This window comes from Felis catus, chromosome B3 (assembly GCF_018350175.1).
Source record: "Felis catus isolate Fca126 chromosome B3, F.catus_Fca126_mat1.0, whole genome shotgun sequence".
In the NCBI taxonomy this organism is placed as follows: Eukaryota; Metazoa; Chordata; class Mammalia; order Carnivora; family Felidae; genus Felis; species Felis catus.
In genome coordinates, this window is record NC_058373.1 from 113,936,539 (window position 1) to 113,961,229 (window position 24,691).

At 42.7% G+C, this 24,691-nt stretch overlaps 1 protein-coding gene across 11 annotated transcripts in view; it reads left to right on the forward strand.

Moving 5' to 3' along the window:
* RAD51B (RAD51 paralog B) overlaps nt 1–24,691 on the forward strand; it is a 687,198-nt gene that overhangs the window by 400,197 nt on the left and 262,310 nt on the right. For all 11 annotated transcript variants that reach the window (XM_045060112.1, XM_045060113.1, XM_045060114.1 and 8 more), the window contains exon 8: nt 13,802–13,898. In XM_045060112.1, the coding sequence (XP_044916047.1) occupies nt 13,802–13,898 (97 nt within the window). The remainder of the gene's footprint in view (nt 1–13,801; nt 13,899–24,691) is intronic.

A 24,691-nucleotide genomic window follows, 5' to 3' on the forward strand; every position in this document is an offset into this window, starting at 1 on the left:
AGAACACACAGTCATTTGAGGACTTTTTGGTTGCTGTTGTGTTTTAGTTTTCACTCCCCTAATTGCTAAGAAGTCTTTCATAAAGATTTTCCCTAAACCCTGCTGCATATGAATTAGGGCTTTTCCTTTCCTCTGTTTCGGGACTGGTGCCCTTTGATGCATTTTAGCAGAATTTAGCTTCTAAATACAATTTAAAACATACATATATGCATGCACACACTCACGATTCTCTCAATTGACATTATTATTATTATTATTATTATTATTATTATTATTATTTTTCCTGCAAGGACCTGCCCTGTAGGAGCCAAATTCAGTGGCAGGATGGAACTATGGAGGTACCTTCCATCTCCTTCTTGCAAGGCCCTAGTGTCTCTTGGCTGGGGAGCATTTTTCCATGCTTTTTAAAGACCTGTTTGGATTAAAATGAATTCCTGGTGTAAATGCCTGGCCTGTTATTGATACAGGTTGGTTACCTTTGTAGTGCCTTCCAGTATTCCAGAATTTAAGTCCTCCTCTAAAATACTCTGTAGTTCAAATTCTCATAATATCGGGGCCTCTTCTGCCATTTATAAAAACCTTCCACATAACTTTCAATGACTAAATTGCACCCTTCTTTCAAGGCCCAGATCAAATGACACTTTCTCTGTGTCCCCCAGGGAGAAGCCATCTCTTCCCATCTTCTAGACTCCAGTGGCTCCCTCTTTTCATCCTCCTATGACAAGGATTGTTTGCTCCCTTTCATTATAGTTTGTTTCCATACTCATGTTGCTTCTCCCTTTTAACAGAAAAATATCAGTCTTGTCTTTGTTTTGTTTTGACCATGACTAGTATGTAATAAATATTTTATCAGCATTTTAAATTGTAAAAATTGAATAAAATGACTTGAGTAATTTTATTTTGTCAGATATCCAGCTTCTATTTCAGTTATGCTTCAGATATCTACAGGGGACTCTGTCAGTCAGATGTAGGGCCAGATATTCTATTTCAGAAGAGGGAGGAAAAAAATGCATAGAGGAATTAACCTGGAATTTGGAGTCAGAAGACTAGATTCAACACCCATCTCAATCACTCCAGAGTCACTGCTTTAGAGTAGTTGCTATGTTACTGGGTGCCCTCCCTGGTAGTCTGAAGATCTGTAGCAAAAGTCAGGTAAGACAATTTAAGATCTAGCTCATTAGAAAGAAGGAAGGGGAGAAAAGACTGTGTGGATTTATGAGTAGCAGTGGATGGTACAGGGATGGAGTCTTGGGCTCTCACAGCCCTTCATCATGGTGCTGGCTGGGGAAAAGAGGTCCAGGAGGGATTCCACTCTATAGCTGTGTTGGGAAGGATGAGTGTACAAAACTCATGGGGGTGCTCATTAGAAAGAAGATGGTGAGGGCTGGGGAGGGAAGCCATAAATATACACTTTACTCTTTAATCCCTTGAAGTCTTGCCCAAACCTACCAGTCCCAGATACAGCTTTTTCTCACTTCTTGCTTCCACTGTCCTCTCTTAGGAACTACTTGGCTGAAATAATAAATGGGGACTTCTACTTAACTTCTAATAAACACAACCAGCGCTTGAATAGCTTCACATTAGTAACAGAGGACCACCTTCAGGGAGAGCATAGAGATTCTAACACTACTGATAGTTACCTCTGTAGAGAGAGGAAATAAAACCAAGATCCCACTGTTTTGGGCATCACAGCTTCGCAAGCGTCTTCTCCTTGATTCAGAAAGACATTGAGACCCAGCTTTCTCATGGAAGTTATTCCTTTACCATCAGTCTGCCTCCCTGTGGGAGGTGCACTCTCCTTCAGGATCTAAGAGTATAAAGAGCATGGGATCTGGAGTCAGTAGACCTGAGTTTGGGTCCATTTATGTGCCATAGTAAACTTTAGGCTACTCACTTTTCCTCTCTGATGTGGAAAGAGGTGTAATACCTACCTTTCCACTAGATGATAAGGAGGTTCAGATGAGATTTTGTATTTGTATATGTGTGTGTATATAGCCCCTTCATTTTTCTGAAGCAACATAGGGAATGCTTCCCTATTACCAAGTTATTTCAAAAGCTACATCTTGCTATGGGTGAGAATCGGAGCCATGTTGTGGTCTAATGGCTCTTCTGCTTACTAGTGTGAGCAGTTCCCTCCACCTCTTGGCACCTTGCTTTTGTCTCTTGTGAAATGGTCAAGAATATCAGATGTCCAGAGAAGGAAGTTATTTGAGGTAGAAAATGTGCAAGGCAGACTCTATAGGACTGGTGAGTTACCATGACGCTGTCTCCACTACTACCTATTTCATTTCTTCCAACAGCATTTAGAATACCACAGTAGTTTTCCAGATGCTGTGCTTGAACGTGGCGTGTCTGGTTGAAAGAAGTGATTTTGGAATCACATAGATGTGGCTGCTAGCTGCAAGCTATGCAAGTTACAGAATAACTTTATCCCGAAAGTGGAAGAATAATGTCACCTACTGCCTAAGATTGCAATAAGGATGAAAGGAGGCTATGTAAATAAGGCATTGGGCATACTGTTTGGCACCCGCTGGGTACTCAGTAAGTATTAGTTTTCTTCCCTTGGGCTACATTTGGCTCTACAGATTTTAACTTGATCAAATCACATTTATTAAAAGTTCCAAATAAGGAAGGCATGGTACTACATAGGTACTTTAATCTTAGGGTGCTAAGAGACCGTCAGGTTGGGATGAAGGGCAGAGGGAGACAGTTATGTTTGTTTCTTAACTAACAATAGTGGTATCTCACCTCCTTGCCCTGGTTCTGAGCCTGCTGAGTCACTGTTGCAGCCCCATAGCCCCATGATCTCTGGCTGTGCCATGGAATACAGCAAAGCCCACAAGAAACCAGCACTAATAAATGGCAGATCATTTTGAGGGATTTTTGTTTGCGTTCCTATGCTTGGTCCCCTGGTGAGATAGGAAACCTTTAATAAGACTTTTCCTAAATGATGCTGCATGTGAAATGTGGATTTTTTTTCCCTCTCTGTTCTCCTAACAAATGACCATTTCATGAGGTTTCCTTTCATTTTTTTTTTTCTTCTTCTTTCCTGCTTCTCAGTACATTCCACAAAGAGCTTATTCCTCTGCTGGTTACTGATTGATGGTTCTACTCTGTGTGCCCTTTAATTTTGCAATAAACCAACAAGGAGTTGAGACCACAAACTTAAAGAGAATTGACTTATTTATTTGACTGGATTCACTGGAGTAACAGGCAGATTTAGTCATTTCAGTGTGGTCCTGGGGAGGGCAGGAGGAGTCCGTGAGCAGGAAGGCTGTGCTGTAAATAACCAGACAGAGAAGAGCTTCCTTGTTCTCCTGTTCCAAAGCAGCTGGACATTCGTTTTGCAGTGGCTATCCCTTTCCAGGCCTGGATGGGATCAAGAAGTCTTCCACAAGACTTGTCCACAGCTCCAGGATTCTGAATTCAGTGGGACTTCAGATATGCAGAAATGGAAAGCCACCACCCACAGGTCCCACGTTCCTTTTTTTCAAAGGGGATCATGGTGATGCCCCTTAAATGACTGCAGGCATGGCTGCAAACCTACCCGGGTCACCAGTCCTTCCAGGCCTGGCCTCTTGGCTGGATGATGTCAAGAACCAAGAATAAACCTCTGCCCCAACTACCTCCATCCCTGCTGGGTCTTCACCGTAAGACCAGGGCCTCCACCACAGTGCACCAGCACTAATACCTTTTGTGAATCAATTACCAACCATGTGAAGAAGCAATTGATTCACCATCGTGTGGTGTAGCCAGTCTGCAAAGAAATGCAAACACTGCAAGTTGGAAAGCAAGAACACACTTTTTGAGTGGTCGCATGGATCCTAAGTAAACTAAAGATAGCCCTTTTAGGGTATTTAAAAACACAGATACCATTATCATTAATATTTAAGGATTGCAGCATACCCAGTGCTGTTCTCTGTGAGTTGAAGCGGAGCTGGAAAGATAACTGCCCGAATGGAATTTGTCCCAGCTGTGAGCTCCTTGCCCAGATCCCAGTGTTGTTTGTGGCTCTACCTCATTTAACCAGCTAGCTGCCTGTTCTCGTTCTGCTCTCATGTGGCAACCTTTCTTCTGAAACTCTTGTCATCACATTTTAGCAGAAGTGAAAATATTAGCAGAAGGTTCATGGCCAAGACAGAAATAGAATCCAGGAGCCTGTGTCTTTTCTTTTGCCATACCTGCTGGAGCATGGTTCCTCCCTGGACTGAAGACTCAGTGTTTCCAGCTCTACCAAACGGCATTCTAACAGCCGGCTGCTGAAAGTTTGTCTTACTCTTAAACATTTGGTACAGTTTTCCTTTAATGTGATTTTGCACTAAATAACATGGCACTTGGTCAGTCTGATACCAGCAAATGCCATGCACTGAAGAAATGGATCAACAAATGTCCATGAGGCTGTGAATTTTCCTGTCAAGAACATTTTGTGTGGAAGAACCAGCATGCACTAGAGGTCCAGACAGACCTAGTGTGAATCTGGCTCTTCTGTGTGCTAGCTACGTAGTCTCAGAAAATTGCTCAATGTCTCTGAACCTCAGTTTCCTCGTCTTCAAAATTATGATAATAATGTTTGTATGTATGTAAAGCACTTGGTACAGGGTTGTATCCACAGGAAGTAGACATTAGTTTCCTCCCTTCTCCCTTCCCACTTTTAGAATGGGGACAGGAAGGCAAAAACACGTGAAATCTCAGAACATTTACACTGTAGGTAGAGAGGTAAGAATAACATGTGACATAGAGAAAAAAATCCTTGTACTGAATTACTTGGTACCGATTCTAAAATGGGAGCATTAGGAACTGAGAGATCAGTTAGTTGCAGAGAGCATGGTTGGGAAAGACTTCATGGAAGAGGTGGGATTTGAACTGGCTCTGCAAAGATGGAAGCGTGAAGAAGAGTGAAGAAGGACATTTCAGCCTGGGGCACTTGGCATGGGGATGAGAGCTGGAGTGAGTGAACCACGAGAAACAGAGAGATAGAGTGAGGATGTCATAAACCTCAGTGTTCCCACTGGAAAAACTGGCGTGGGTAGATATAATAAGTAAAAAGCTAATAGTTGTTAGGCACCTGCTAGGTATTAGGCACTGTCTTAAGTGCTTTCTGTGCTAACTCATTTATTCTCACAACAGGTACAATTGTCCTCTCATTACACCGTTGAAGAAAGTGAGGCACAGAGAGATTAAGTTATCTACCTGAAATGATACAGCTGGGTGGTGGTGGAGTTGAGACAGAGGCCCCGGGAGGTCTGGTTCAAGAGCCCACCCTCCTAACATACAACAGCAGCTTCAGTTACTGCCCAGCTTCCCTCATGAGGTAGTGAGGATCAACTGAGACCATTCTGTGAACATCCTCTGAAAAATATAAAGCATCACAGGTGCCAGCGTGGCTCAGTAGGTTAAGCGTCACACTCTTGATTTCAGCTCAGGTCATGATCTTGCGGTTCCTGAGTTCAAACCCCACATTGGGCTGTTCACTGGCAGTGTGGAGCCTGCTTGAGATTCTCTCTCTCTCTCTCTCTCTCTCTCTCTCTCTCTCTGCCCCTCCTCTGCTCTCTCTCTCTCTCTCTCTCTCTCTCTCTCTCTCTCTAAATAAACAGTTTTTTAAAAATCTAAGAGAAATAAAGCATCACACACACATGAAATGCTGTCATTATTCTTGTTAATGACATTAGATGAGAAGTGAACATCAAGATAGGCAACGCAAAATGAGGAAGGAAAAAATTATAGGATAGCATTTCTCTGCAGTTATATTTAGCAGCTCATGTCCCTCACCATCCCCTCTAGCAACTCAGAGGCCTGACAAAACCTCACACTTCCTCTTAGGACAGCACTCTGGGGGGCCATTCCCAAGCCACCAGGGTACACACTGGAGATTCTAAAAGGCTATTTGTCATCTGGCATTGGGGCTTGTGCCTTAAGTATGATTTGCCCTTGGCCAGGACATCATTTTATGGGCCTGTAGCACATGATTGGGAGCTGGCTTGTTAGTGACTGTGATCAAAGATCTCCACTCCAAGGGCATTGCCATGGAGGGAGGCCCGTCCTCACTCATTATGTAAATATTTAGCCATTTTAATGTATTTGTTCTGGCCATTCTTCTTCTGTCTCTCTTATGTTGACTCTGTTTAATTGTAGGTTATTATTGTTTGTGTATGTTGATGTCATTTATTTAAGTATGGACACAAACGGATAGCTTCAGCTCCCAACTCCCTGCCCCCCTTATAAAAAACACGCCTTACACAATATCCCTTCTATGAGGATATCAAATAGTTTTTGTTCAAAGGCGTATCTGATGAGGCTGCTATCTTGGATATTTGTTCCTAGGCAGATGTTTTGACCTCCTTTTGAACAGGTTGTGAATGACCTTTGCTCTCATTTTATGCTACAGATTCACTTTGGAGATAGAATACATCTCCAATACCTGAATGCAATGCACCCAGTTACTGAGTTTGGAGAGCTCTTGGAATGAATGCCATTTGCCTTAGTGGCCTAGAAATACAGAAGTCAGATTAGTGTTGGCTCATCCTCCTTTGGAGGCTTCTCAGAGGTGGGGTGGAAGTCAGTCGCCCCTCTGGGCTTCAGCTCCTCCCTACTTAAGCCACTATAAGAATGGCTGGGGCTGGAGTATAGCAGAGTTGGTGTTTATCAGACTGGACTCCCCCAAGAGCTGTATTTTCAGACCCCTGGGAGCAAGTGACTCAACACAACTATTTTCTTGATCTCAAATGAGTCTCAGGAGGGGAAATCAGTCAATAGCAGCCGCCTGTGATGGACTGATCATGAAGCTGTGTCTTTCTAACCCTCCTTGCAAATAAAAAGAGGGGAATCCCCAGAGCCCAGGCGTACACGTGAATAGAAAGCACCATCAAGTAACAAAAACACCTAAAAAGGTCAGCAGAAACTCAGGGGGCTGTTGGAAATTCACCTCCCCTGCCTTTCTGTGGTGCTCAGTGGGCAGTAATGGGGTGGGCGAGGACAACCAAACAAACCACGCAAAAGTGACTTGGCCACAAGAAATACATGGTGCAGTGAAGGCTGGTAGGAAGGTTTCTTCCACATCTGTGAACCTCAGAGTCATCCAGCAATTGGCCTTGTCCATTTCCAAGCCCCAGCTGGCCAGAGGCCTATTTGGTCCCATGCTAATGGCAAAATTGCATACAGTTGGCGAGTGCACCTTTAGAACTGCCACACACTGTCGCAGTTCACCAATGGTGCATGTTATTTCCTGCAACAACCCTGAGATCACTGACAGGATGTCGCCAAGGTTGGGCTGCAGGTGGAAACAGCACACCAGGCTGCTGTTTGTGGCCTCATTACAACTGTCACCCCATTTGAGACCCGGAACCAGCATGTGTTAACCTCAGCCCCATCAGAGCCAGTGGAACAGCATGTTGACAGTGGAACCATAGCTTTTCACGCCTACACAGTAGCCACCAGCCCAGTTTCCACTGCATCCCCTCACATGTGTACCCCTGGAGAAGTAGGCCAAAGAGAAAGCCACCCTACAGTGCTACAATTTTCTTGGATGTTTATTTTGACCAAATGGCAGGCACAGTTTTACTTCAATGCATTTCTTCTGAACTCAGTGGTCTAGACGATGGCTAACATGAGACAGAAACAGTATTATTATCAATCTCTGTATGATTGAGTGTGTGTTTGTGCAAAGCTGTGGAGATTCATTTCTCTTCATCTATGTGGCCTCATACTGAGCCAATATCTTCATCAGGGACTCTCCTACCTGAGGGACTCTCCTACTAAACAGTGTTTCTTGAGCATCGCCTGTGAATTCCACAGTGACACCTACAACAGATTTTCCTCCAGGTCCATAGTAAGAGGTTTGAATTTTTATCGAGATTTGAAAGTATTCTCACCATAAATGCAAAATTATTTGAAGTTGTGTCCCTCATTTTTTTTTTCCTCCTCTCTTCCTCAGCCACTGCCAATTGGTTCTGTGTAAAACAGATTTCTTAAGGGTAGATGATGAGAAACAATGATAAGGTGGAATTTTAAGTATAACACTCATCCTACCGCAAATTGAAATGTATAACATTTTGGGGGCACTGGATGGCTCAGTTGGTTAAGCGTCTGACTCTGGATTTCGGTTCAGGTCACGATCTTGCGGTTCATGAATTTGAGCTTGTAGGTCTCTGTGCTGATGGCACAGAGCCTACCTGGTATTCTCTTTCTCTCCCTCTCTCTCTGCTCCTCCCCTACTCATGCGTGTTCTCTCTCTCCCTCTCTCTCCCCCCCAAAATAAATAAATAAATAAAACTTAAAAAAATAAATTTAAGAAATGTATGACATTTTTCATAGCAGCCTGCTACATTTAAAGCCATTCATTATACATTTTTTTTTTTGACATCTATTATGGACCCAACACTTTTTAGGTATAGAGAGGTTAGGAGTATTTTCCAAAATTGCACAGCAGGCTAGCGACACAGCCAGAAATAAAAGGCAGGCTGCCTGACTCCCACAACAGTGTTTTCTTCAAGTCAAATTGAAGTTTGGTCCTTTTGCCACAAATATTTTGAAAGGAAAATCCCCCACAGCCTTTCAGATTTTCCCAGAAAACAGTTGTCATGCAGACCTTCAAGCAGGCTGGAATACTAAAACCTTATCAGTTCTTTATTCTAGAACTGACAGTTGATATTTATTTTCTGGGCTGAAGCTAAAGAAAAAATGATTATTTTTTCATAGTGGAATGATTGCTAATTTCCCAGAGCTTGGCAAAATTAAGCCAGGGAATAGTAAAAACAGATCTGTGATGTTCAAACTACAATGGTATTTGGTCTGACTTTTCCTCACAACAAATACGGGGTATCTCTTTTCAATGCTGGAAGCGACAGGAAGGAGTTGGGATGGGGAGCTGTCAGGGAAGAAGCATGAGTCTGTGAGTGTGGGCCTCTAGGCGTGCCCTTGTGGGCGCTTACCCTGTCCCTGCACTGCACCCAGAGCTCCCCACCACCCCTCCTGTCCTCCCCCACTTTCCTACCCCCACCCCATTTCCCTCTCACTCCCTGCTTCTAGGCAGCAGATGGGTCGGGGCAGACACTGTCATGGTTGGGAAGCAAGAGGAGAGTTTGGTGAAAACCACTCCAGGGCCTTTCTCTCAAGCCTTGGTGATGAAAGGACTCAATGAACCTTAACAATTTCTCACAGGAAAATTCCGGCCTCTGTCTTCTTAAAAGCAGGACATTCAGCGACCCTTAAACAGAGCCAGGATTAAAACCCAGAATTTTTCTGACTTATCCAAGACCTATAGTTTAGGTAGAAAGGCTCGAGCACTGTCCTATCTGGCAATTAGGATCATTTTAGATACCAAAAATAACAGTTTAAGAAAGTGTATCTTGGGCAGATAGACCATTTTCAATGCAAACAGAAGAAAAACTTAAACCATGCCTTCAGAACCTCTGAAAAGCAGAGCTCTGTCATTTTGAGAGTGCTAGGTTTGGCGACAGGTAGGCAGTTTGTGAGCACAGCCGGCCCACGGCCTCTGTCTCTGTTGCTTGGATGATGCCCTTTCTCTGGCTGGCCAGGGTATCTGGTGCACTGCCTATTTGCCTAGACAAACAGGAATATCAGGACAATCACTGCACCTAGCCCCACAGGCCCAATTAAAGTGATTTTGAAACTTGTCTGAATCTCCGTGTTAGATTGTAGCAGGTTTCTGCCAGAGAGTGGGTGGGAGGAAGAAGTGGGTGTTTTTATGGGCATAGAAATGCCCCAGAGGTGCCTCATGATTCCTCCAGACCAGCCTCCCCCTTAAACTCCTGCACACAGACCTGGGTTTCATGAAGAGCTTTAGATTCCAGGCCTTCTGTGGGCCTCGGAAATGACAGCCACATGCATCTGGGGCCACTGAAAATCATGAAGAAGAGAGGCAGAATTCCGCTCAGATCACCTCAAATGCTTGACACTTTGGTAGAAGCTGGAGTTATTTACCTACTTCACTTGGGGTTATTTCATAGCATTCGAATCCAAAAGGACTCTTGTCACAAGATTGGGCTTGTTACAGTGTAGGACTGATAATCTTGTAATTTCTGGACACTAAAAATAATGAACAAAGGGACCTAAGGTCTGGAGAAGTCACCTGTCCTCGGGTCTGAGCTGAGCGTTCTCTCTCCTGTCCTCTGCGCTGCTGCCTTAGGAGGGAGAGTGGCAGGAGGCCTGCGCACCCCTCTTATCTATGCTATTGATCTCAGGCAGGTGACTCTAGTTCGCCTTGTAGAAAGTGGGGATTACAAATTTTGCCTCTCACCTGCCCCCACAGAAAGTTGAATGAGGGCATGTGCCATATACTTAGCTCTTTAAAAAAATCTGACTTGTAAATACTGAGTTATTGTTTTGTTGAAAATGAGCCTTTCTTCTGCTATTCTATCCCCAACTGACCATAAATCCATTTTTCGTCACCTTCCAAGAGTCAAATAAAAGGAGCTTCTTTTGGCCTTTGGATCTGACAGTTCTTCATGCTGATTTTTCCAGGGCTGTCTTATTTTCTCTTCTGTCCCCCATTTTCCAGTACTCACCATGGGCTAGAATATACTAAATGGCTACTCCTGGAGTCCCCAGCAGAAATACTTCTAATAGTTCACTGTCAGGTGGATCAGACTAGACACACAGTGGCCCCTAAGGTAGAATGTATTCTGGACCAGGAGCAGGGGGTGTGAGGAGGGTGTAAGGATGAAATGAAACATTAAAAATATAAATAAAAAGGAAGGTACCAGTTATTAAAAGATAACTAAAGACAGTCATGAGGACTAACATTTAACCATTTACCTTTGGTCAGGCACTAATGCTGGGGACCTTATATGCATTATCCAGTGTAATGAAACCCTGTGAGTTCAGAATTATCATACCAGAGAGGTTATGAGACTTGTCCAATGTCATACGGCTAATAAGTGGTAGAACCCAGGGTCTGAACTCCGGTCTGACTCTCAAGTGCTAACCCTACTACTGTGCAAACTGCAGCCACACAAATATAGTACCAAGCATCAGAAGCCCGAAGCTTTCCAATAGAGCAAAGCAGCAGGAAAGCCCTTCTGAAGTGTCAGAACAAATTTTCAGAAACCAGATAGTGTTAAGACTCTGTTTATAAACTGTAGTAGTATTTTATGAGTTATTTTAAGAGTGTAGTTTTCAAGTCTCCAGATTGCCTCAGAGGACAACATGTCTATAGGCTTCTGCCCAAGTCGTGATTATTTGTAATTGATGCTATTTGAAAATGTTTCCATTCTATCATTTTACTGAACACGGGTTTAGAAAACCACAACAATTTAGTAAGATGGTGTGATTAGCAAACCCCTGAGTTTGGTTGCTATGTATCCTTTCAGTGATTTTGCTTTCTGATGCACAATTTAAAAAAAAAAAAGAGGATTATTAGCAAAACCCCCTAGGAGCTGATTCTCTTGCCATTGGAGAGTGAAATGTTTTCTCTTCCATCTAGTCTTCCACTGGGAGTGTAAATTGGAGTGAGTGCCTTCTGAGGGACGTCTGCACTTTGGTTTTTGGTTCCGCAGAATAGAACTTAATAGTTGGGTATAACAAAACCATCATCTCAGGACAAGTTTCCATTATAGTGGAATGGTAATGAAATTGAGGGGAAAAATGAACTGAATATTTTGGTAAATGGCTTGTCTTTTAACTTACAAGTTTCTAGAGAAGACATATGGTGCCTTTACCTCTTTATTTTCTCCTGTGTATATGGTAACCTGCCTTGGAAGGTAAGTATTCAATATATATATTTTTTCATATTACTATTGCCATATCATTAGAGTTATTTCATTTTCACCAAGCCATCTTATAGAAGAATCCTCTAAAAAAGTAGAGCTTACCTATTTTGATCTCTCAGAAGCTTCACATTTTAAAAAACTAAGGCAGACAGATAACAGTGTTTTGCTCATTGGTAAATAAAACACATGGTATTTTCAGTATCTTATTGACCTGCCTTTAAATAACTGTTATTTTTCTTACTGGTATTTTAACATAAATTCTTAGCAGTTGAATAAAACTTAAGAAGGACTAAGGATTGGTAGAAATGATCAAGTACTGAAGTATATCCTAATGTAGAAAAATTGTAATTCAGTGTTCTCACATTAGATCCAGTCGTCTGAAGCACGTGGCATTTACTAACTTATTAACCTATATATGGTAACAATATATGGCTTCCATTTATTGAATATTTACTATGTGCCGGACATTATGTTAGGTACCTCACATTGATTATCTCACTTAATTCTGGTAAAAATTCTATAAGATAGGTGTGATTTTTACCTATGAATAAATGAAGCTCAAAAGTTTAAGTAACTTTCCCAAGGTGCACAGTGTCAGAGTCAGAATTTGAACCCAGTTTTATTAAACTCCAGAGCATATGCCTTATATTATAAAGAGAGAAATGGACTTCATTTTTATTCATACTCCTAAAAATGAACATTTGTTCTTGAAAGAGCAGGCTGTGATTTGACTGTATAAAGCCATTGTAATTGAAGGCATATAGTATGTGATTCTCACCAGTCCAGATGAAAAGAGGCAATACAGAAGAATATGAAGGCAAGGTTAGCAAATACTCAGCAGAAGGCTGCACTGTCTGATCATCGCTACAGCATAGCTAGAGACCCACAAGCCTAGCTGACACAACAAAGACCTTGGAAAGGTCGTCTTTGCTAATAGAGTACTTCGTTTCTTTGCCTGACCTTGCCATCATGCTCCACCTCTCAGCCCTCAATTAAACTGCCATTGGTATAGGATTTATAATGTGGCCCTGGTTCGTTCAAGAGACAGTGACAGAGGTGTGGCTGAGAAGCTGGACAATAAAGAATAGAGACAGTTTCCATTTCTGTTCAAATTAGGGTGGCAGCAAAATCATAGCTGACCCTCGGGACAGACCAAGACAGTCCAACGAGATGCTTATTCCAGATACTAAATGCCTAGTACCCTTTTCAGAAGGGAGGTTTCCTCTGAGTGACCAAGATGCTCACAGTGTTTACGCATCATGGGAACAAAATCTTGAGAAATGATTGTGGCGTGAGTCATGTTGTAATGTTCCAGGAGAGAATCTGTAGTGTATTCTTCCTTCAGGGTTCTAAACAATATAGTAAACTTTCTAAGTGAAGATTTTTCAGGAAAAGAATGGTTTCTTGGCTGAATCAAGTGCCACTGTGTGGCAGTGGATCATATGGATTTGAAATGTCATGAGCCTTATTTTGCATAGGTAGGATTATATTAATTTGTGTTTTAAATACATAGCGAGATTGGAAGTTTTTTGTTGGCGTTCAACGAATTTAAAAGAACAGTGTTGTTCCTTTACAGATGAATCTTATTACAGTTTCACAAATTTGGAACTAAAACTCTGACCTTGAGTTAATAAGGAAGACGCTGTAGGCATTCAAATTTTAAATTACCGCTTTTATTTTGCACTAGCAGTGTCTTGGGTTGTGGATATAATCCTAAAAATTGAAGTTTGACAAAATGTGTTCCTATGCATCTTAATTCTCTCTGGGTAGAATTCTGTTACTTAGCTAATATGACAGCACCTCTCAGTCCCAATTTACTCAGCATTGAGAAAGAATTGATTGGTGGTTTAAGCTCTAAAAGAAGCGTGTTTCCCGTTTTCTGTGTTTTCAGTGACCTATAGGTTTTGCTAGATATTCTGGCCTAAAGATAAAACTGATGAAAGTCGGAGCTGGGGTTTTCCTACCTGTGTGCTTATCAGTCCTCCCCTGAACCACAGTCTGTCTTTTGAGAGCTCTAATAATTAATTTGCTCTCTTTCTTCTCTCTTCCCCCACCTTCTCCCTGTCTGTTCACAGGTTATCTTGACGAATCAAATTACAACGCATCTAAGTGGAGCCCTAGCTTCCCAGGCAGACCTGGTGTCTCCAGCTGATGATTTGTCCCTGTCTGAAGGTAAGGGATCTGTCCTAGAGGGGCTGAAATCTGACACTGACGTACAGTCCCACGGCCTCTCCTCTCTGCCCCATGTTGCGCGGGGAGATTGGGCTAACAGGCCCTGACCAGTGAACCCAGCCAGAGCCTGGAGGTTTAGCTTAGCCAACTTTCCTGGCATCCAATCCCTTCTATTTGGAGAGTCTCTTGCCCTGTCTCCAGAGGCAAGCTCCCCTTTTCATCTGAGTGAAGCACCCTCATAGACATCCATCACCTCTACCTTGAGCCTTGTCACAGCTCCGTAGGTTGCTTTGGGTCCTTAGTACGAGGGCTGGCAAACTGCTGAGTGGCTTGGTTCTTGAGATTGATGCTCACAGGTTGGCTTTCCTGGTGGTCCCATGGCAATGTAGCCTTTTGCTGGTGCTGGGTGCTTTGGGACTGGCTGAAAGTGTATACCGGCATCATGTGCTGGAGATGGGGCATTCCCAACCAGCTTCACAGAAAGATTAAGAAAAACTCTCCACGTCGGTAAATCTGCAAACTTTTCTCCACCCTCCCATGCTAGCAAAGGTCAGGCTGGCTATGGTTTACGTAGCAAGGGGAATTACACCACTGAGCCAGTGGGTGGTTTCTAGTTTTATTGAAAGTTCTTATGTGACATTTCGGAGCTCTGCTGGTTGTGGGCTGGATAAATGTGCATTAGCTGTGACAGATCCCTCTGCGCTTCCATTTTCTGCGAAGTCTTCATGAGGGAGCAGATGGGACTTGCAGGCCTGGTGAGGCTCCTGACTGCCAGGTAGTCTTGCATGGATTGGCCGCAGTTTACCATCTCGAGAATTGGGAAGGACCACAGCCCTTGCTTCTCGGTGTTTTTCAGAGTGAAAACTAATTACTTGGGGGCAGCTGGGTGGCTCAGTCAGTTAAGCGTCTGACTCTTGATCTCGGCTCAGGTCATGATATCATGGTTCATGAGATCAAGCTCCGAGTGGGGCTCGTCTGTGAGGAGCCTGCTTGGGATTCTCTGTCTTACTCTCTCTCTCTCTCCCTCCCTCCACTCACACACACACTCTCTCAAAATAAATAAATAAACATTAAAAAAACCCCTAATTACTTATTTTTTAAAGTTGTAAAATGCCCTGCATCCCCTATTTCCACATTCAGTGATGTTTCATCTCTTCCCCATCACCTGGACCGAAAACCCGAATCGTTTACTCTTCTTCCCTCCCTGCACTCCTGTCATCCAGTCTTCTTGGCTCTTCTTTCCAGATAATATTTTTTCCTCTGTCCCCTGTTCTTTGTAAATTTTTTAAAAAATGTTTATGGATAGTATACATTTTTTTTTAAGTAGGCTCCATGCCCAGGGTGGGGCTTGAACTCATGACCCTGAGATCAAGAGTTGCATGCTCTACTGACTGAGCCAGCCAGGCATCTCTTCTTTGTAATTTGTATTGTGATCAGCTGACTTATTAAACTCACAGTTAGATTATTTGTATAGACCCCAAAACGGCCTCCCAACTCCAGCCTCGCTGCCATTTCCATTCTGCCACCACCAAATTAAACTCTCCGAATCTGGCTTCCTTTTAATGTGTCACTTTCCTACTCAGAAATCTTGGAGTTGTTTTAGCTCATTTCCTGAGAATGGGCTTAAATCAAGAAGTCACTTTTAAAATATTCAGGAATTTGTGGTTTGTTAGCTTGAAATCAGCCAGGGTGGAAGGATTTACACCATGGGAATCAGCACATGCTAAAAATCAGGATTTTTTTGCTTTTCTTCTCTTTTGTGTGGATCAGTTTCCAAAATACCACTAGAGACAGTTAATGCTTCCTTACCCCTCACAGTCTGCCCTTTTCTTCCTGTTCCCCTTGGTTCTTGCCAGTGTCCTGGGTGAACTCCTATGCCAACCATGTTGACTTTCTGCCCACCACTCCCCACTCCTGTCTCCATGCCACTGCAGAGACAGCATGTTCCGTCTAGAATAGCATTTCCCTTTTTCACTTCTACTGCTTCCTTTCTTCCCAAATTCCCTGACCCCTTCAAGATTTATTTAAAGGCCACCACTTTCACAAAATCCCCTTGTTTGTTCCAGTCTGCACTGGTCTCACTCCTTCTTCCTCCTCTGTGACCCTTCTACCTGTTCTGCTTTCTAAAGAAAAGGTCTAGGAAAACTAATTTAACTTTTCATGTTTTCCTGACTAGATTGGAAGATTAAAAAAAAAAAAGACTTTTTTTTAATGTTTAGTTTTGAGAGAGAGAGAGAGAGAGAGAGAGACCCAGCACAGAGCAGGGGAGGGGCAGAGAGAGAAGGAGATAGAGAATCCGAAGCAGGTTCCAGGCTCCGAGCTGTCAGCACAGAGCCCGACACGGGGCTCAAACCCACTAACTGTGATCTCATGACCTGAGCTGAAGTCTGATGCTCAACTGATTGAACCACCCAGGTGCCCCTAGATTGGAAGATTTTTTTAAGGGCACCGGCTATCTTGTATTCTTTTTGCATCTATGGTTGTGCCTAAGTGACTAGAAAAGTTCTAGGCTTATAGTAGGCAATAAATAAATGCTGAATGGATACCAAAGTAAATACTTTGTAAACAGTAACCATGAGACTCACACAAAGTACCTGATTAAAAATTGTGATTTATTTCACACACACACACACACACACACACACACACACACACACACTCATTTAATCAGCCTTGAGGAGGAAAAAAATTTTTGTTTCCTTATTTAAAAACCAGCAGTGGGATGGGGGGGGTGGCTAGGTGGCTCTGTCAGTTAAGTGTTGGACTCTTGATTTTGGCTCAGGTTGTGATCTCACAGTTCATGAGTTTGAGCCCCATTTCAGGCTCCATACTGATGGTGCAGAGTAGGCTTGGGATTCTCTCTCTCTCTCTCTTTCTCTCTCTCAAAAGAAATAAACTTAAAAAAAAACAATAAGTAATAGTACTTTGCTTTGTCTTAGCTTTCTTATCTTAAGCAAAGAAGAGGAACAAAACAGATACAAAGGAAATTGTTTTGGGGCTCCGGTGTAACTGCTTCCAGAAAATGGTAAAGGTGTGTTCAGGGCAAGGGGAGACTTACCCGCTCATCCTTTGACAACTTTTTAAAATTATGAAATCCTAGGGGCAATAGAAATAATTGATTTTTCTAGAGCTTTCCTTTGTATAGCTGAGCAGGTAAAGAGGCTATAGAAATATTTTTTCCTGAAGTCTATAATGAAGTTCCTTACCAGTAAACTAAAATGGACAATTTTCCTAGAACATTTTCCAGAACATTTATACCTACCTATTCAAATACATTGCAATGGTTGTTAATGCCACTATGATTAATAGGTATAAATTATTTTGTTGTCTCCAGCATCCCGTGTATCAGCTTTGACATTGTGTTATTAGCTCTGTGATCTTGGGCAGGTCTTTTGATAACTTGGGTTTTTTTCTATTAAAGGACAGGCTGGATAAATACAACATTGCTGAAGTCTTTTCTAGCTCTACCGTTGTGAGATCATGATGTGGGTCTGAAGATCAGGAGTATTCACTTGTTGATGGGGTTTTAAAATTCTGATTTATGGTGTGGGAAGAATGGCCTTGTATTTTCCTAGATTAAGCATAATAGAAAGGATCTTCAGGAATCTTAGCATTGATACTTTGGCATACTTGTAAGAGCCTCCTCTCCCCACATTGCTCTCTCCTGACTCTAAACAATTCCTGTCTTGTCTGTCTCTTGCCCTCTCTGCCTCTCCCCCACACAGACCTATACACAAGAAGATGTGTGTGCAAACTTGTGAGAGCGAGAAACACACCGATGGGGTGAGCTCAGGGTCCACCCTGCCCTGTAATAGATTTCAGCTGCAGAGCAGAGGGCACGGCTTAAACAGTGCTCCCTTGAAAACGGTTGTAGGGTGAGAACAAGCGGCCAAGAGCAGCCAGCGATAAAATGATCTGAGTTGACCTAAGGGAAATACCCAGCAGGGGCCAATTCAGGGAAATGAAGTCCCTTCTGCTCTGATGCAGGGCAGGGAATGAATATAAGTGACCTGGCCCAACTGAGAGATCTCTTCCACCCCAGCGGATTCTGTACTATTAATATCTGCCAGCTGCAGGCCCAGAGCATCCCCCTGCTGAGATCAAAAGAGCCCCTATCTTAGCTGGAACAAGGTCATCTTCACAGAGCTGTAAAAGCAAGCCCTGACTGGCTGCAAGGACCTCTATGGGGGAGGAGAAGTCAGGAGATGGGGAGGTGCTCTCTCACGCTCCTTTAATCTCAGCTGACCAGCTGTTGCCCTCCCAGTGTTTGTAAAGTTGAGAGTTCTTTGTTTTTGTGTTGCTAGTTTCCCCCCCCCCCCCCCCCCTTACTAAGTTTGTGGCTGGCTTGTTGCTTGGATCATGTTGATGGAACCATGTTCACTGCTTGGGTCCATGGTATGATTCCCTTCACTGGGGTTTCTTCCACTCTTGAATTATCCAGTTCCCAGGTGGGAGAGCCCAAGAAGAGAAGCGGACCCCAGAGGTCAAGGACTTTCTCTGCATTGCTCCTGCCCCATAGCATTGTGCCTGGAGAAGGAAAGAGAGGACAAATTGAATTTTCCCTATTTTTTTAGAATAACTTCTCACAGGTACAGTGTGCTTGTCAATTTTCAGCCTGCCTTTCACAAGCATTATTTCATTCTGTGGGGAGAATGGAACCTTCAAGACTTATGCAAATTGACCAAAAATCACCGCCCTATGAACCTAAGGGTGGAAATCCAGATTTCTGGTTTTATAATCTACATTGTTCTCAACCAGGCTCTGTGAATCAAAGTATTTTCCGTTTTAGTTTTTTGTTTTGTTGACAGAAACTCAGGCAACTAGATTATTACGAAGTCGAGTGACTGGTTATTGACTAGGTTATTGTGACTGTTCTGTGGCCAAGGACATGTTTCTTAGATGCCCTTGCCAATTCTTCCTGGTGGTCATCGAAAATACTAAGAGTGACTGGATCTCAGTCATTGGGAATATCTCTTTTCCCCATACTGATCAGCAGAGAAAGGATCTAACCGTCCAGCTGGCCCAAGACTCCATGCACTATTCTAAAGTCATCTGGGATTTGGGCAGAAGGACTGGGCTCCTGTCCACACAAGCACAGTTGGTAGGTGAGGTTGACGTATGGTGACAGTGGCTCCTGTGCAAGATTGAAGCTCTGCTCAACCTGCACCATTGGCTTTCTCTCCTCTGAGGACTTAATGGGATAGCAGTAACTTCAGTGTGGTGACACAGCCCATTTCAGGAGTCCCAGACAGCTTCATGGAAAGGAAGACATGATTAGGCTGCCATCCTGGCATTTCTAGCGTCTGGCATGTTAGTATCCTCTTATCAGCATTAATAGTTTTTGACAGATAATAGCACTCGAAAACTAAAAATTAAAAGTGCATGGATGGGTAAAGGAAAGAACTTAAGAGAAAAAGTGGTACTTACTAGAACCAAGAGTGGTTTCTAGTTTTAGTGTTGGAAGCCTTTCTATTCCAGTTGAATTGATGGCTGATTTCATGTGCAAGAGAAAGTATTTTGGGATTCATACTCCTCAAGCAACCATCCCTGCAAAAAGCTGGAGTCCCTTTGAAAGATTATATGCAAGTGCATGGCTTGTGTCTCTTTTAAAATAAATTCAACAAGCAAGAGCAGCTCAGAATGGTTGGGGCGAATCAGGGACTTATGGTTGTGAAAGAAGCAAACTTCAAAGCATGGTATGAATTTTCAAGTTTTATTTCCACTCTTGCTTTCCAGCTGGATCTGCTCTGGATTTACTGCAGGATGTTTGAAAATGTGGCTCCCTGCTAATCTCAGACAGTTGCTATGATCAATGGTTTCTTTCATTTCCGATAAAAAACACTGGTGTTTCTGCTTAAATTGTGTGTACTTTCAGCTTTATTATTATAGTTGTAATTTATTGTCCAGCATTACCCAAATTTGTAATCCATTAACCACAGACTTTGGGGTTGGTTGGTCAAGTTAGCAGAACTCTCTCCATACTTTAGCTCCAAGGCCCTCCACAGCCCAATCCCAGACTAAGAATGTGCACTGGTTGGGGTAGGACCATGTACAAATGAGTCTGAGTGGAGCAGCCTTAAAAATCCACTTCTCAGGGGTATGGTGCAGGTTGGCTGTAATTATTGCTTTGAAAACATGAAGTGTCACCGTGTGCCTATGAGGTTAACATTAACAACTGTGATCAGCATTGTTAACATTAACATATCTATATAGCATTTTAAAATGTCCTAAAATGATGAATCACTTAAACCACCTCAAGCAACTGAAGCATGAAGGAGAGAAGGGAATTACTCAAAGCCCACACAATAAGCAAGTGGTGGTGGTGCTGGTCCAGGAACAGAAGTTAGAGCCCCTCCCATGAAAGCCTGGATTTGGATACCGTTGCCTTTTAGGAGTACGTTTTGGATAAAAATGGTTAAGGGTCCTAGTGACCTTTTGACCTTTTATCCCCAAGCCACAGGACATATATCAACACACACAACCTCACATGCTTCCATTCACAAGGGACACACCACACCTACCCATGTCCCATCCTCCCTGGTATTCAAGGGTCCGTGGCACTTAGCTGAATGTATATTACTTCCAACAGCTGTTCAGACGCCACGAAAGACCTAATTGATAGAAAAAGATTAAAAGCACTAAAACCCTGTGGTGTTTAGCTAAAGAAAGCCTACTTATTATTATGCGAGGTAGGGGCAGCTAGAGTTGAGAGAGGATGGACACAGCATGCAAAGGTCTGACAAGCTGTAAATCTCAAAAGGGACAGGAGCTTGTTAAAGATGTGCAGCAGGGAGACCAGGGAGTGACAGGACCAAGGAAGAGGGATCAATAGGAGGAAGGGAACACTGAAGTGAGTCACCAGGAAGTGCTTCTTGGTCAGGAGCTCTGTTTTGCTAGCAATAGTTTGCCAAAGAGAGACACATTGGAAGCATGAGGTACGTTACGATCAAATTAGATGAACATCAGAGAGCTTTCTTGGGGGACGGTCTTTGAGGTGGTTCATGGGAAGGCTGGGCTAGATATTTTGAAAATATTTTACTCCTATCCACAGACTTCTTCACTACTTAGGATTTACTGGCTAATTTCCCAGATCTGCACATGTTCCTGTTACCATCTCAGTGTCATGAAGGCAGAAGGGACAAGAACACCAAAGCCAGTCTTGTCAATTGCTTCAACTACAGAGATGATGGGGCCAAAAGCCCAAGAATGAGATGCTGGGGAGTTGGGGGGGTGTGATCCCAGAGGGGTTCAAATTGGAAGGATTTTCTGAGGTCAGATTTGTGTTTACCATCATCAAAGAGAATTCTATACCAAATATGAGAAGCCTCTAGGTCAGAGATCATAAAGAAGGGAAGAATGGCTGGTTTCTAGGAGTGGTGCCCAGAGGATAACTTAGTTTGCATTGTAATGTGACATGAAAAACCCAGAATGCATTTGTGATCTTTGCTAGGATGTGGGGAGGATTATAACAGGGTCTGGCAAGGTGGTCTAGCCCAAGGATGGTCCAGCTGATCTCTGACCTAGGTTCAGTTCTCTCTGAGGGCTTTGCTTTTCTCCATTTTTCAGATAAGCCACTCAATAAATACTGGTTGGATTAAGCTGCATTTCATTTGGTCATACTGACATTTCCTATGCAATAGCTGAATTCCTGCATATATTAGCATAGTTTTAGAGCTATGGCCCCTCCAAAAACAACTTTTTTGGCTCAATGAAGAGACTTTCAAGTGCCTTCCAACCTGATGATTTTGTGAGTTGTAGAGCCCCTGCTATATGCACTATGTTAATGTTATAGGAAATTCAGAAATGAGCAAGATATGGTCCTTGCCCACAAGATATTTACAGTGTAGTTTGAGAATAGTTCTAAAGGAGAACATTATTAGGTAGAATGTGTGTGGTGCTTTCAGACAAGACGGTGTGCACCAAAGCTTCCAGGATTTAGGAAGAAGAACACATCTCTTTGAGCAGAGGGGAATCTGAAGGGTCCAGGGAGGAAAATATAGGAGATAGCACTTGAGGGATAGAAAGGATTTCAACAGGCAAAGACGAGTAAAGATCAGGAAATGCTAGAACTAAGGCATTAAGTTCAAAATGGGCCATGTCCTGCCCGTATCTCCTGTTACTCTCCCCCCTATCTATTCTAGCCTCATAGCCCACACTCTTGTTTCTCACATTCACCAAAGTGTTTCTGCCTCTGCGCTTTTGCATTTGCTATTCCGACTGACTGGAGCACTTGTCCATATCCCCTCCTTGGCCTCCTTTTTCACTACATTCAGTGTTGCTCAAGGGTCCTCTTAGAGAAGTCTTTCTTCACCTCTCTATCTAAGATGGAGCCCCTAGCCCCATCCCATCCTCTTCTTTCTTCCAAGCCTGCTTTAATTTTCTTCATTGTCCTTATCACTACCTGACTTCATATTATAAATTAACCTATGGGTTTACTGCCTGCCTCCTTTGCTTTCATATAATCGCCTCAAGGGCAGGACTTTGTCTTGATCACTCCTATATTCTATAGTTCCTGGAGAGTACTCAGTAAATCTGGGATCTGTGTTGTAAGAAAATGCAGGATATGCTGGGAAGAGGGCAAAGGAGCCTCATTTGCCTGTGGTGGTCATTTGTAATAAATCTAGAAATGGGTTGGGGCCAGACTTTGAATGCCAGACTGAATTTAGATTTTATGCTAAAATGATCATAACTATGCACTCTCAAGGTTATCTGGATGAGATGTGTAGGATGGTTAGGGATAGGGAGATTGGAAGTAGGGAGACAATGAACTCATTGAATATCTAGGGAAGTGGAGCATCCATTGTGTACCAGCAACTATACTTAGTGCTGAGAATACAGAGATGGAAAAATGACATTCTAGATAGAGGGCATATCATTACCAAAGATATGATGGGAAGAGCATGGTCATGTGAAGAGGTGAAATAATTCCTTATGACTGGGAGTATGGGGGAGGGGGGTGGATGTAGGAGAAATGCAAGGGATGAGACTTGAGAAGTAGGCAGTGTGGATCGTGGACATCTGGCATGCCACATTAGGGAGTTTATGACTTTTCCCAAAGCCCCCGTGAGAAGAATGTGAAGATAATCCATTGGCAACACGTCATTTCCTCGATCAACATGATTGATGAGGCTTATTTGAGTGGCTGAGAATGTTTCTCTTTCCTCCCTTACAGTTCCATGTGCATCCCTTCCAAAGCCACATGCTCAATCAAAGAAGATGGACGATCTTTCCAGATAGAGTAGTGCTGTTCTTTAGTCAAGGATATAGAGTGGTTGTGTTTCCATACCAGAACCTCTATTCCAGTGGTTCTCAAACTTCAGCATGCATTAGAATCACCAGGGGTGAGGGTGGGGTGGGTATTAATGTATACATTGCTGGGCCCCCACTCCCAGGGCTTCATTCAGTCAGGAGAGGGGCCAGATAATTTGCATTTCTAACAGATTCTCAGGCGTTGTTGATACTGCTGGTCTAGGGACCATACTTTGAGAACAATTCTTTATTCAGTGGGTTTCTTATCTGTGTTAGGCACCAAGAATACCAAGATGAATGTGTCTCCATCTGAGCTCCCAAGGAGACTAGTTAAAGAACTTTGTCTGACTGAGCAGATATCATTATAAGTTTGCTTCTAAAAACAGGTGTGTGTACCTCTGTCAATCCCATCAGTCACATCCATTCTCAGAATCTTCTCCTTCTTCTTTATCAACTCATTGCTATTACTTACCTATTGCTAGTCTGTGCTTTTGAGCCAATACATTGTTTAAAAAAAAACAACAACAACATTTAAAAACATTTTTTTCCAGTCTCAAATAACCATCTGATTCCTCTTAAATTTTTTTTATATCTACAGTCAACCCTAGAGTTTCTCTTCAGGGATGCGATAGATCTCTTCTATTTATCTGGAATCTACTACCTATTCTAAATAATTATAATCCAATGAGGCGTGAGGCCTAAGCTTACTTATATTTAAGTCACCTCCTATTCAGGGACATGTGACCAGCACTTAGCACAAGCTATAGCCCATGGTCAGCCATCATTTACCACTGCTTAAGACAAGATAAACCAGAGAAGCCAAGATGGCAGCTGGATAACTGAAATATGTGTACTGGAGAATTCTGTAAGTTCAGTCCTTTCCACAATTTATGATATGCTGGAACAAAATTACTCCCTACCTTCAGGAGACGGTCTGAGTTTGATGGGTTAAATGCAGATGTGTGCATGTGTGTATGTGTGCATGTGCTAGGGAGGGGATTCTGTGTTTCAATGGAAGACAGTGAGGTCTTTCTAGATTGTGATGTTGATTTTCTTAACCATGTTTCTAAACTAATAGACCCACACAAACATCTAAGAGAATCTAAGTTTTTTTTGGAAGTATTACTTTCAGCCATAGAGGATGGATGATAGCCCAGCGGGCTAGGGATTAAGGGGACAAATTTCGTTTTGTTTTTAAATACAATATATAGATGAATGAGGCTAGAAGCAAAATAACTTAAGTGCTTCTAAGTGACAAAAGAACATGCCCCCCCGAGATAGAATAAATAATTGAAATATTTAAAAGTAGAGCCCAGGAAACAAACCTCAGTGAATAAGTGGTTGATGGAGCTTAAGGGGTAGATCCAAGGCCCAACCAGAAAGACCCACCTTGACCTTTCAGGGATCAAACTGCAACCAAGGAAAATAGCTTGTACTTTCACAAGATGATACAAAACTCAGGTAATCAGAAAAAAGAAAAAGAAAAAAATCTTGTCTTGTGGTCATTAGAAGGTAAACTCTTTGGGGCCCTTGGGTGGCTCAGT